Consider the following 12,027-nt stretch of genomic DNA (forward strand, 5'->3'; position numbering starts at 1 on the left):
GTCTTGAGCATCTCATGGGGAGGAGTTGCCCCTTGGTGGGATTTCTGAGGGGCAAGGTTTAGAGATGGAGGAGGTGGACCTGGGGCAGAGCTTCCACTCAAACAGCTTAGGCTGTTCACATATTTTTGGAAGGTATGTGCTTGTTTGTGTGTCGGTGGAACCTGGCGTTTGTTTCCCGGCTGCCCAGACCCGAAATAATCACACAAACTATATTAATTACAATACTGTTTTGCCAATATCTTAAGCCTATTTCTAGCTAGCTCTTACATCTTAAATTAACCCGTTTCTATTATTCTGTGAATCGCTACAAGGCTGTGGCTTACCCGATAAAGTTCTAGCGTCTGTCTCTTCCGGTAGCTACATGGCGTCTCTCTGACCCTGCCTACTTTCTCTCTTTATCTCTTCCAGCCTGACTGTATTCTGCCCTGCTATAGGCCGAAGCAGCTTCTTTTATTAACCAATGGTAGTTATTTATAGTACAGAGGGGAATCCCACACAATCCTTGCAGATTGGCTCTCTTGGTTTAGGACACCCTTGTGGCTTAAGGTGTTGAGATGTTCTCCTACTCAGTTGGTCCAGGACTAGTCTTGAGAGCGCCAGATGTCCAGCATAGGCATGGTCCTGTCCACTGAGTCATCCAGGTCTGGTATCCCGTACTGCACTGTGAATTGGGTGGGTCCCTCCAGAGCCTTGGTTTCCTTGTCTGTAAGGCGGGAATGGCGGTACCCAGCTCTCAACATCACCTGTTGTTAGGAAGTTGATTCTTTAGTTTGTTATGGTGTTTGTTTTCTGAGGCAGGATCTCACGGTGGATCCCAGGCTGGTCTTAGCATCTTCCGGCTTCAGCTTGTGGAAGCTGCAATTGCACTAGTGTGAATGCCACACCAGGGCTGCCCTGAGAGGATGTAAGGTTCCCTCTCCTCTGCATCAGCGTGAGTTACTGTGACCATCGCTGTGACCAAAATGCCAGAACAGACACAGCTTTAGTAAGGAAGTGTTACTGGGGAAACTGGGACTCTCATTTGAGTTTTTAGTTTTGTTAATAAAGAGTTTAGAAGCAGACTCAAAGGGCAATTTTATTAGAGTTTAAGAGAGAAACAATAGAGCAGGGAAACTGTAAATCTTAGACTAGGGAGGTAGAGAAGGAGGAGAGAGTCAGGTCTCTTCCCTTGGAGGCTGATAGGCAGAAATGACTGGGCAGTGGGTGTGAAGCATCAGAGAATGAGTGAGAACCTCCAGAGTGTCAGGGAACACATGCCCAGACTTTGGTCTGTATCTGAAAGGAAAAGAGGTGGAAAAGAAGAAGGAAAAGTTTATTTTATTAAGAGTTAGGAGCCACATGGCAGAAGCTCTGCGGCCATGTTTGGCAGTGGTGTGTGTGTGCGTGCGTGTGAACCACACGGCAGAAACTCTGCAGCGGGGCTTGTGTGTGTGTGTGTGTGTGTGTGTGTGTGTGTGTGAGTGTGTGTGCGTGTGCGCATGCGCATGCACTTACGTGTGTATGAGCCGCATGGCAGAAGCTCTGCAGCGTGGTGTATGTGGGGGAGAATGACAGGGAGATAGGGGAGGGAACTTGCCTTAAGAAGGGGCTTCTGGGAAGGAAAAGGGCATAATTAATCCTCCCCTCTCCTAGGCAATGTCTTTAGGTGATTCAGATTTCTTGGTGATGGTTGTGGTGTATGTGTGGGGTGTGGACTTTTGGCTGGGTGACTAATAGGCCCAGTTGGATTAACTCTTAACAGAAGGAGAACGTAGTCCACAATGTTTTGGAACTTTACCCAAAGGCAGGAATGTAATACTTAGACTCTGTTTTTTTGGCTGGGAAGAAGTAGGTTGGCCTCACAGGGCCTCAACTAAACCCAGGAGCCTCCCCTTTTTCTTGTGGTAATTTAAATTCTAAAGAGTAGCAAAATCTACGGGGTAATTTTGGATTGCTGATTATGTGTGTGGGCCCGGCCCAGCCCAGCGTGGGTAGTACCATTCCTAGGCAGGTGGCCCTGGGCTGTGAAGACAGGTGGCTGACAAACCGGGGGAGCAAGCCTAGGTGTAGCATGTCTCTGTGGACTCCGCGTCAGTTCCTGCCTTGACTTCCCTTGACTATGGACTGGAACCTGGAACACCCCTCAACCCCGCCCCAAGTTGTTCCTGGTTAGTAAGAGAAAGCAAACCAGGACCATTTTTTAGAGACCATGTGATGTTCCGCGGTCCCTGGGAGGATGAACACTTCCTCTCTCTTCGGGATTAGAACAGGAGATTGTGTTTAACTGGAGAATGGATGGATGAAGGGAATTAAAGTGGGGAATGAAGAGACAGGCTTGCCGTGAGTTGAGATGGCTAAAGGGGCAATCCGGGATGAGGGAGGGAGGAGTCCTCATGTTACCCCGGAGGGTAATGAGGTGCCTAGGATAGACAAGGCAGGGTGGGTCCCACGGGGTGTGTTTGTGACCCCAGAAGAAAGTCAGGAGACTGTGTGCTCGAAACAGTAGCAAGAAGGGAGAAGGGCCCAGGCAGGAGAGACGCTCTGTAGGTTGATTTAAAAACTTGGCTAATTTTCCTTTCTGAAAATTTCCAATGTATACAAAAGTAGGAAAATGCAGTGAACCTGAATGGGGCTGCTCTCCAGCTTCAACAGGATGCATCCGTGGCTGCGCTCAGTTCTGCTTAATCTCAACTCTATTCACTTCAGCTTTTCATAGAATTTCGCGTGGACCCAAGGCACTGTGCTATGTAACGACTAACTCAGTGGGGGAATTCTGGGACTTTTTTTTTGTGTGTAGGGGGGTGGAATTGATGGCCCTGCCCCCTGGGCCTTGTTTTGTGTTGTTTATTATAACAAGTTGTTTTGGGGCTCGATGTTTGTTTACTTTTTTTTAAAAAAAGTTTTTAGACAGGTTGTCTTTTAACCATACCCCCACTTTTCAGCTTCCCAAGTCCTGGGATCATAGACATGTGGCACCTTGCCTTGCTGACTGTCCCTGGCTTGGTGAGTGTCTTGAGGGCATAAGACCAACCCTCCAGTCACCTCCTCCTGACACAGCACCCTACGTTTTGACCATGAGCAGCTGACCCTTGCTGTACTGATGGAGAGGAAACTCGAAGTGATAGAATTGGTGCTATAAAGGACTTACTAATCTTCTTAGGAGACAGTAAGTCACACAGTGGAATTTAACTCAGGAGCACAGCCTCTAAAACACCCCAAAGATGCGGGGCAGTGGTGGTGCATGTCTTTAATCTCAGCACTTGGGAGACAGAGGCAGGAGCATCTCTGTGAGTTAGAGGCCAGCCTCGTCTACAAGAACTAATTCAGGACATGCTCCAAAACTACAGAGAAACCCTCTCTCGAATAATTAAAAAAAACAAACAAACCAAAAACCAAAAAACAACCCCCCCAAAAAACAACAAAACAAAAACCAAAAAATCCCAAAGGTAAGTAGTGTGTTAACAGGCCTGTAACATGAATTCTAATTTGTCTTATTAATAAGAATCCAGAGAAGCAGAACAGCCAGCCACTGGTACTTACCTCTACCTCATCTCAGACCAAAAGGGTTATTCTGTCTCTACAAATCCTCAGACTGCATCTCTGACTGAATTCTCAGACTGAACTGAGCTCCTGACTCCTCCTGCCTTATATTTTTCTCTCTGCCCTGCCATATCACTCCTGTCTCCACCTCCCCAGTGCAGGGATTAAAGGTGTGTGATCCTAAGTGCTGGGATCACCTTTGTGTGAGCTCTGTTTCTCTTTTAGACAGGTTTTACTCTCTCACGTAGCCCAGGGTGGCCTTGAACTCACAGAGATCCATCTGCTTTAGCCTCCTGAGACCTGGGATTAAAGGTGTGTGCCACCACTGCCTGGCCTCTATGGCTAACTAGTGGCTTAGCTCTGCACTCTGATCTTCAGGTGAGTTTTATTTGTTGGATTACAAACAAAATCTCACTCCACAGGCCTGTTAGGAATGAGTGAAACCTAGGATGCTAAGGTGTGAAAGCATTCTCACCAAGTCATTGGACTCTGATTCCCATAACGAAGGAGATAGCTCTGTCTCACAACCCGCCACTAGGTTTTTCCCAAACCAAAGAGATATCTCTAAGGGGCAGCTGGAGGTAGGGGCGGATACAGTGTAGGGTCGGCTACTACCGTTAAATCCAGATCTGCCATTAAATCCTTTGAGCTCTCATCAGGAAAGCCATAATTCTGCCAGGTGGACACACCCCAGGCAACAGCCGTTCGAAAAAGAACAACTCCGATGTACTTAAAACGTAATTCTGGCAATATTAATATCTTTGCTGTGTAAATCTCCTAGCAGCCTAAGTGGCCGGAATTGTAGTCTCCTGTCTCTGTTTTCATTGTTTCAAGGGTCACCTGGGTCCAGGACCCGAAGGAGATTTAAGGATGACAGTAGATGCAGAATGCTCAAGTCCAAGGTGTCTATAACGGTATATGCACCAAGTAACAGAGTCTGCTGGGGGATGAGGGGCATTAGCGGAGAGCGGGGGAAGTGCTCTCCAAGAGTTCTTCCTTCATCTCTAAGTGTGTGGACTGATTTTCAGTAGGAAGGTAACTTATTTCAGAACAGGGTAAAGGAAGCCTACCCCTGTGTATGCATCCTTTGATCTATGACCACTCCAATGGCAGGCTGTTTTTCTGCCCTCATTCCTCTCTGCTAGGTTGACAAATACAGTAACTTTACATTTCAGAACAAAACAAAACAAAACACGACATTAGCGTAAGTATGTCCCCTACATCGCCAGGGACATGCTTAAACTAAGTGAAGGGTCTGAAGACAAGAATAAAAATATAGAAATAAAAATATAGACACTAAAGATTAGAAGGTAGAAGTTTAGGATGTAGGAAGAAGGACACATAAAGCTGTAAACCTAAGTAAACTATCAACAACTTTCTCAGCAGATCACAGATCAATCTTCACAGGGATTACTTTCTCGGATGCCTGGGAAATCTCCATCACGTTAGCTATTTACAACTGACTGTTTTATTACAAGGCCAGAGCATCTCCCTGTAAACTGAGGGTAGTGTCTTGACTGTCCTTAACAAACAGTAGGTGTGAACTGAGTCCTTAGGAGACAGAGATATGTGACCTCTGAGTCAGACACTGTCTCTGTCATGGGAAACTGGCACTACCAGAGGAGAGGCATGACCTCAGTTTGTACTTGGGGATACCAGGAGACAGTGGATAAATAAAAGAAGGTTTAGTTAATGAGCTCTGATAATGAAGGTTGTAAAGTATGGCAGTCAATATCTGAAAATTTACCCAAAAATAATGTGAAAGACTTTTCTTCTAAGTTCTCAGTCCAAGAATCCTAATTTATTAACCTTCTAGTGTTACAAGCAGCCCCCTTTCTGACAAATTGCTAAAGATATATGTTTTCTTGCAATTAGTGACTTTCGTTGTAGTCTCTCCTAAAACATATTTCATGATGGCTGCCTAATTACTCATGGACACTAGCACTCACTCCCTCTTTAGGGTCTCCACTGACCAACCCAAGGGTCAGGGGCAAGGTTGTAAAATTCTTTTGATCAAGGATAATGCCTGGTGCCCCTGCTATAAAAAGTAGGTTCAAAAACCAGCTGTTTGCCACAGTGTCAGAAGCCTGAACTCTGCCTGTGGTCTCAGCTAGCTGATAAGTTTTTGCGCCCCGCGGTGTTTTACTTTTTGCTTTTTATTTTTTTCGAGTTGCTTTTGGTTTTCCTGGGATCTGGTTTCTGGAATAAAGTTTGCTTTTGGTTTATTAGACTTGGTGGTGCTCTCATCTTTGCGCGTCCCCCCTGGACCCAACACTAAGAAATTATTTGCTTTCTTAGTATATTTTCCTGACATTCAGATTGAATCAGCACTCTGGCCTTGATTTTGTTGCAGCTAAATCTAGTCATGATATTTTCACAGAAGCCCTGCAGGGCAAAGCCCCTGACCTGGCACAGTGTTTCTTAGAGTATGGTCCTCAGCCAGTCCTCAACATTGGCAAGGCTGGGTTCAAAGTGAAAGACTGCAGGCATTTAGAATGCAGAGCCCACGTCCTTCTAATGGAAGCTGTTGACCTTTGGAATGTAGCCTGTAATGACATCTGACCCTCCAGCACCAGGGCCCTGTTGCTCAGTTAGGGCTTAGGATCGGTAACAAAAGACGTAGACTACATTAAGTATGTCAGAACTGGTACAAAGTGTCCCTTAGGTAGAGTGAATGTAGCCTCCCCTAGGCTTCCAGGGCCGTGTGCATGTGTTCTGCATTGCCTTTGGCCCTGGTCTTTTTGCATTTGAGGCCTTGGGTCTCCGTTCTTGCCCGCCCGCACATGTTTCTGCGCTTCTTGAAGTCTGTGAACCAGAGACTTTTTTCTCCAGGCAGGATTCGCCGGTTGCGGGGGGGGGGGGGGGGGGCGGGGCCTGGAGGTGGAGGCCACGTGTGCTGGAACTAAGCAGGAAGTGACTGCGGGAGTGGAGCCCGGCGAGCCAGTGGCGTTCGGGGCTGATGGAAGTGGAGTGGGGGCTGGAGAGGGCACCCTAGTGAGTCGCCTTTTCTCTCCTTCAGGCCCGGGGTCCCTGGCAGTCACAAGAGAGTGCAGCGGCCTGGAGAAGGCAAAGGGTTGCCCTGGGGAAGGCCTGGAGGAGCTGCAGGGAGCTGTGGCAGGTGGCAGAGGAGGGAAGGTGTTCGGGCCCCCTCTGCTCCACCCTAGGATAAGCTGGAGACAGCGATCTGTGGCCCCTCTGTGCACAGCTAAGGGCCTCTTCATTCATTGTTTCTTGGTGGTGTGTAGGGGGGGGACGAGGGATCGCTGGAGCCAAGGGCAACAGTTCAGAGGTCCTGTCCCTCCCACTCCCCGCTGCAGCTGGTCTGGGGGGGGAGGCCTGAGAGTGGCGGGGTACCTGGTAGAGAACTTTTTCACGTTCATCCTGGCAGCTCAGCTCCTGTCTCCAGGGCATCTCTGGTGGAGCCTGGCCTGCCTGTTCTGTGTGAGCTCACTGGAGCCAGACTGTGCCTTACTGTAACTAAACCAGCATCTTGAAAAGGGGGAGGCAACGGGTTTAAAAGAGGAGGGGAAACAGAACAGAACAGGCCTGAAGAAAATGAATCGGCTTTACAGGAGGTGGCTGCTCTGTGCAGTGAAAATGTACAGTTGGGTGATGACTTTTTTGAAGTTAGGATTGGGCGGAGGACGGTCCTCTCTCCTGGTCACCGGTCCAGTTTATGATGCTAATATCCGACCCTTTAGGGAAGTCCGAAGCAGACTGCCTGGCATGATATGGAAGTGTTGTGACTGGCATGTCCTGTTCCTAAGAGCATATTGGGACAGCTGGTGCCAGTCTCCTGTAGGGTAGGCCTCACTAAACCGTTGGTTGTGTCGAAACTGGTCTGGACGTATGTACTTAGCCGGGTGTAAGAACTCCCCATGGAGGTTCCAGCAAGTGTGGTACCACTAGTGACTACACTTTAAGTAGATGGAACTCCTTTGGTAGAGTGCTTGCCTGCCCCGTACAAAGCTCTGAGTTTGAGCCCTGGCAATGCATAAGCCAGGCGTGCTAGCATACACACCTGTAACCCCAGCATTTGGGAGGTGGAAGCTGGGGGATTGGGAGTTCAAAGTCATCCTCCGCTACACAGTAAGTTCCAGGCTACATTAAAAACAAAACAGAACTAAGTAGCTCTCTGCCCAGGGGACCAGAACTAGTGGCCCTCCACTACCTTTGAGTAGCCAGAGTTTTCAGTGAATGGAAGAAATCTCTCCAAGGGGTGCTGGGCTCGCCTGTCGTTAATGCTGTTGCTGGTGGATGGATGGGCCGGGTATGGCTTCAGTCTTCTACATTCTGCTTAGAAGAGGATCGTCTTATCCTACCAGCCTCCTTGATCACCCACAACTCCCTTTTGCTTGATTTTACTGGGGTAAATGAAGATTTTTTTTTTTAAACCAGTAGCTGTCAAAAGACACAGTCAAGTACTGGGGGGGTGTTTTATGCCATGATTTGTCTTGGATAGCAAGGATTGAGGGGATGTTAGCTTGGTGTCTGTTTTTGTAAACAACATTTTACTCACCAGCAACTGGGAATGATCATTGTGTTAGTTGTCCAGGGAAGGGCTCAGTTTAAAAACAGTTACAAGTTCCTCTCATTTTTCTGTTTTATTTTTGGACATAGGATCTCACCATGGAACCCTGGTTGGCCTGAAACCCACTATGTAGACCAGGCTGGCCTCAAACTTGCAGAGAGGGGCTTGCATTGGCCTCTGCGTGCTGGGACTAAAGACATGTGTCACCGTGGCCTGACTCGGGGATGGCTAATTGTTTGCTTGCAGTTGTTTCTTTTTAGTTGTTAATTTGTGCAGGCCACTGTCTTGAGTGCCGACCTCAGGGGTGTTCAAGCTGCACCCCAGTATAGAGATGAGTACAGCCAAGTACAAACTAGTAAACTCACTTAAACATGGTGAGATTTGGGAGAGGGTGCATTTTCAATCTGCCTGTTTATTTGTTTATGTAGTGTTTGTCTGTGGGACTTGTGCCTCCCATGGTGCAAATGTCAGAGGGCAGCATGTTGGTGCCTTCCCTCGGGTGAGTATTGGGAATTAGACTCAGGTTGTCAGGCTTGGTGGAGCTTTTGTTGTTATTTGATTGTGCGGTTCTCCTAACAACAGTGTCCTGTTGAAATGGTAAAAGGTTGCATATATTTGGAATCTGAACCCACTTGGTGGTTTTACCTTAGACCTAGCACAGGGGCCCAGCTGGGCTCCTCTGAGCCCACACCCTTTCCTGAGTGTGGATTGGGGACAGGGTCCTGTCCACAAGCTGCCTTGGTTTCCTCTAAGGTCAGCATTGGGAACTTCTTCAGCCCTTGATATGCAGGCATGGAATTTCTGGCTGCTCAGCACTGAGGGAGCCAAGCCAGGTGGGGTCAGGTCCAGTCCTGTGGGTGCTGGAGAGCGAAAGGGGAGCTGAATGAGGCCTTTCAGTTGAGGTCCCACACCTAGTGTGTGCCAGGGCACACGGCTGCTTCTCAAGTGGACTTCCCTGCTTTGGAACTTTCCACAGGAGAAGCCTGACTCTATCGCTTCTGAGCTAGGAGGGGGTGGGCAGGCTATGGCCTCAGTGTTGAGCATGATTAAGTCTGAGGAGGTTCTCTGGACCCACACAAGAGAGGCCCTTTCTTTTCTTGATGGGCCATGCTACCGCGTCACTGTCAAGAGTGCTGAACTTCAGGGCAAGCGTCGCTTACAATTTTATTTCTTTGTGCTCTCTGGCTCTCCCGTCCGGGTAAGCTAGCTCCTTCTCACTCAGCAAGTGGCTCCCATGCCCCTTTTCACAAGGTCATGGCGAAGCGTCGTCTCCATTCTCAAGCAGCTTAGGATAGAAGAGATGAAGGAGGCAGGACCCCTGTAGAGAGCAGCCAGGATATGTGTGTGGACGTGCTGGGGGATCGTGGAATGTTTTGTCCACAGCATCGGGTGGGCCTCAGAGCGGGCTCTTGGGTTCAGAGGGCAGGAGCCATGGAGGGAAGGCATCCCTGAAGGGGCTTATGGGAGCAAACACATGGAGGTACGGCTGTCTGAGTCTGTAAAGATGCTGTGATGAACTGAGTTGAATGGGAGTGTGGCGCTTATATGGGGCGTTGTTGGACTTTGGCTCGGAGACTCCACGAAGGAGTGGAGGGCTGTCAGTGGAATTTCTCCTACGTTTAGCCAGGAGCCTGGCTTGGGGAGCCGGGAAGGCGTGAGTAGGAATCAGACGGAAGCCCTTTAGAAGGGAATTTGAGCTAATGGCTCACATTGGCAGGGACTGGGAGGAAATGGTGGGCAAGGGCAGGTGCATGGAATGAGTGGGGAAGGCTGTGGCGGGATCTCCATGGCCCCTTCCCTCCACCTTGTGCAGCTCAGACTCTCTTGAGCAACTTCCCAGTACTGCAGCCTCTTGGGAGGGCTTTCTGGCCTCTTTCTCCCTGTGTTCTCAGGTCTCTTGTTAAAGTTATCTGACTTTACTGTTCCCGGAGCCCGGATGCAAGGCTACTTACTGCATTGGGGCGACTGGAAGGTGCACCCCACCTACTCTGATGAAAAGCCCCGTAGGCAGGGGTTTGGGGTGTGCGTATGTCACTTTCAGGGCCCCTCAGCATTTGACTCTCTTGTTCTGTACACAGCTGTATCCAGCATGCTGCAAGGCTACAGCTCCGTGTTCCAGGCCTTGCTGGGGACCTTCTTTACCTGGGCAATGACCGCGGCCGGAGCAGCTCTTGTGTTCGTATTCTCCAGTGGGCAGGTGAGTTGCTTCCTTTCTGGAGGTTCACAGGGACCCTGCGTGAGCTCTGAAACTGTCCCTCTTCCGCACAGCAGTTGGCAGCGGCCGCACGGGCAGTTGGTGAGGTGGCAATGTCCTCTTACCTCCTTGTTTTCTCTCTGTCCCCTTACTAGGTCAGGAGATAGGCACCTGTTGGTGGCACACAAGCCACACATTGTTTTGCCCTCACCTGCCTCTGGCACCCTGGCTCAAAAGGGCGTGGCACGGAGTGACTCGCTCATTCGCCTCCATTAACTTGCTGCCTCATTCCGAGCTCCCATCTAATTTCCTGCATGCCTGGAGCAGGGTGCACTGTGCAGGATCTGAGCTGATTAGGTTTCAGATGGAACTGCCCTCCCCGTGGCCTTGAGTTAGTTAGACAATTGGTTAGTTAGACCTTGGGGTGGGGGGGAGGAAGAGATCTGCTTCTCTTCTACCCCAGCCCAGGGCATTTCATTTCTCCCCCTTGGGTAAATATTGACAGGCTCATCTCCTTAACCCCTGCAGGCTTCTATCTGCCTACCTCTATCCCTGACCCTCACCCCAATGAATATAGATTGTCCCATCTCCTCATTTTCTCTGCTGATGTCATGTATGCCTACCCTTACCTCAAATGCATCCTCTCTCTTAGGTGAGTATAGATAAACTCCTCGCCCATGTGCACACTGTGTCTGTCCAGTCCTTGCCCCATATATCCTCCACACGTCCTACAGATAGCCCCCAGTACCTCCATTCATTCTCGGGCCATACATTCTGGCCCCCACATTCTCACGAGATCTCCTGTATCTTCCCGTCCTTCTTTCTCTACACTCCACATCCTTACATCCTCCTCTGCCCTCTACATACACCCTCCCACACTCTATACCACAGGCATAGCCCATACCCACCTCCTATGCCTGAAATTCCACTCTCCTCCAACCCTGCCATCTCCAGCCCTGGGTCACTCATGGCTGTCTTGAAGAATACAATCCTTGCTTTGCTCAGGGGCACTTGGGGATGCTGTAAGAGTGGCCCATGAGAGAGCAACTCAGATCTCTTTAAACACATGGAGCCCTGGATCTAGAAAGGAAAACTCTAGAAAAGTCAGTGTCTCAGGCCCCATGTGTTATAGACCAGTTTGGCAGGTACTGGCTTCAGCCATAAGGTACTGCCTCCCACACTGCTGCCTCCACCTTAACTGGGGAGCTTGCTTGTTCCAAATCTATCATGTGGAGACTTGGATCTCAAATTACACAACCAGGACCTATAAAGTACCCAAGATCTCAGTGTGTAAGACACCTAGTTAGGTCAAATTCACAAACAGAAAATGACCCTTGCCAGAAGCTGAGAGGAGTGGGAGGGAGGAAGAGGGAGGTTGCTGAGTGGGCACAGAGAAGCCCTGTATGCCAGGACCACTGCCTCACTTAGCATGGTGTCCATGAGGTTCATCCACACTGTCCCAGTATGGGAGCATCTTCCCTTTTAAATGCTGAAAAACATTCCATCATATGTGCAGACCACAAGAGATTGTCTACTGTACATGATGGACGCAAAGTAAATTGGAACAGATGTGCACATTTTATACCCATGCGGTTTATTATTTTATAAAGGCCCGTAAATCTGGGCCCAGATCAAGTGACAACTCCTCATATTTTCTTCAGACTCCTTCCCAGTTACTACCCCGACCTGGACTTCCATTCCATATATGACACCCCGACTGTGCCTCATGTCCCCCACAGTGTAGACTTTCCTGTCTGGGTGTTGTTGTGAGGTGCTAGCCTCA

The 12,027-nt window shown here is 49.2% G+C and overlaps 1 protein-coding gene across 4 annotated transcripts in view; it reads left to right on the plus strand.

The window, feature by feature from the left end:
* Slc39a11 (solute carrier family 39 member 11) overlaps positions 1 to 12,027 on the plus strand; it is a 442,672-nt gene that overhangs the window by 87,425 nt on the left and 343,220 nt on the right. For 2 of the 4 annotated variants that reach the window (XM_048446145.3, XM_048446144.3), the window contains one exon: positions 10,129 to 10,247. In XM_048446145.3, coding sequence (XP_048302102.1) covers positions 10,140 to 10,247 — 108 coding nt within the window. In that variant the 5' untranslated portion in view covers positions 10,129 to 10,139. Of the gene's footprint in view, positions 1 to 6,397; positions 6,514 to 9,560; positions 9,705 to 10,128; positions 10,248 to 12,027 lie in introns of those variants that run through there. The other 2 variants (XM_048446146.3, XM_085696003.2) reach the window with 2 other exon arrangements.

The sequence above is a fragment of the Myodes glareolus genome, chromosome 9, assembly GCF_982192425.1.
Source record: "Myodes glareolus chromosome 9, mMyoGla1.1, whole genome shotgun sequence".
NCBI classification, from domain to species: Eukaryota; Metazoa; Chordata; class Mammalia; order Rodentia; family Cricetidae; genus Myodes; species Myodes glareolus.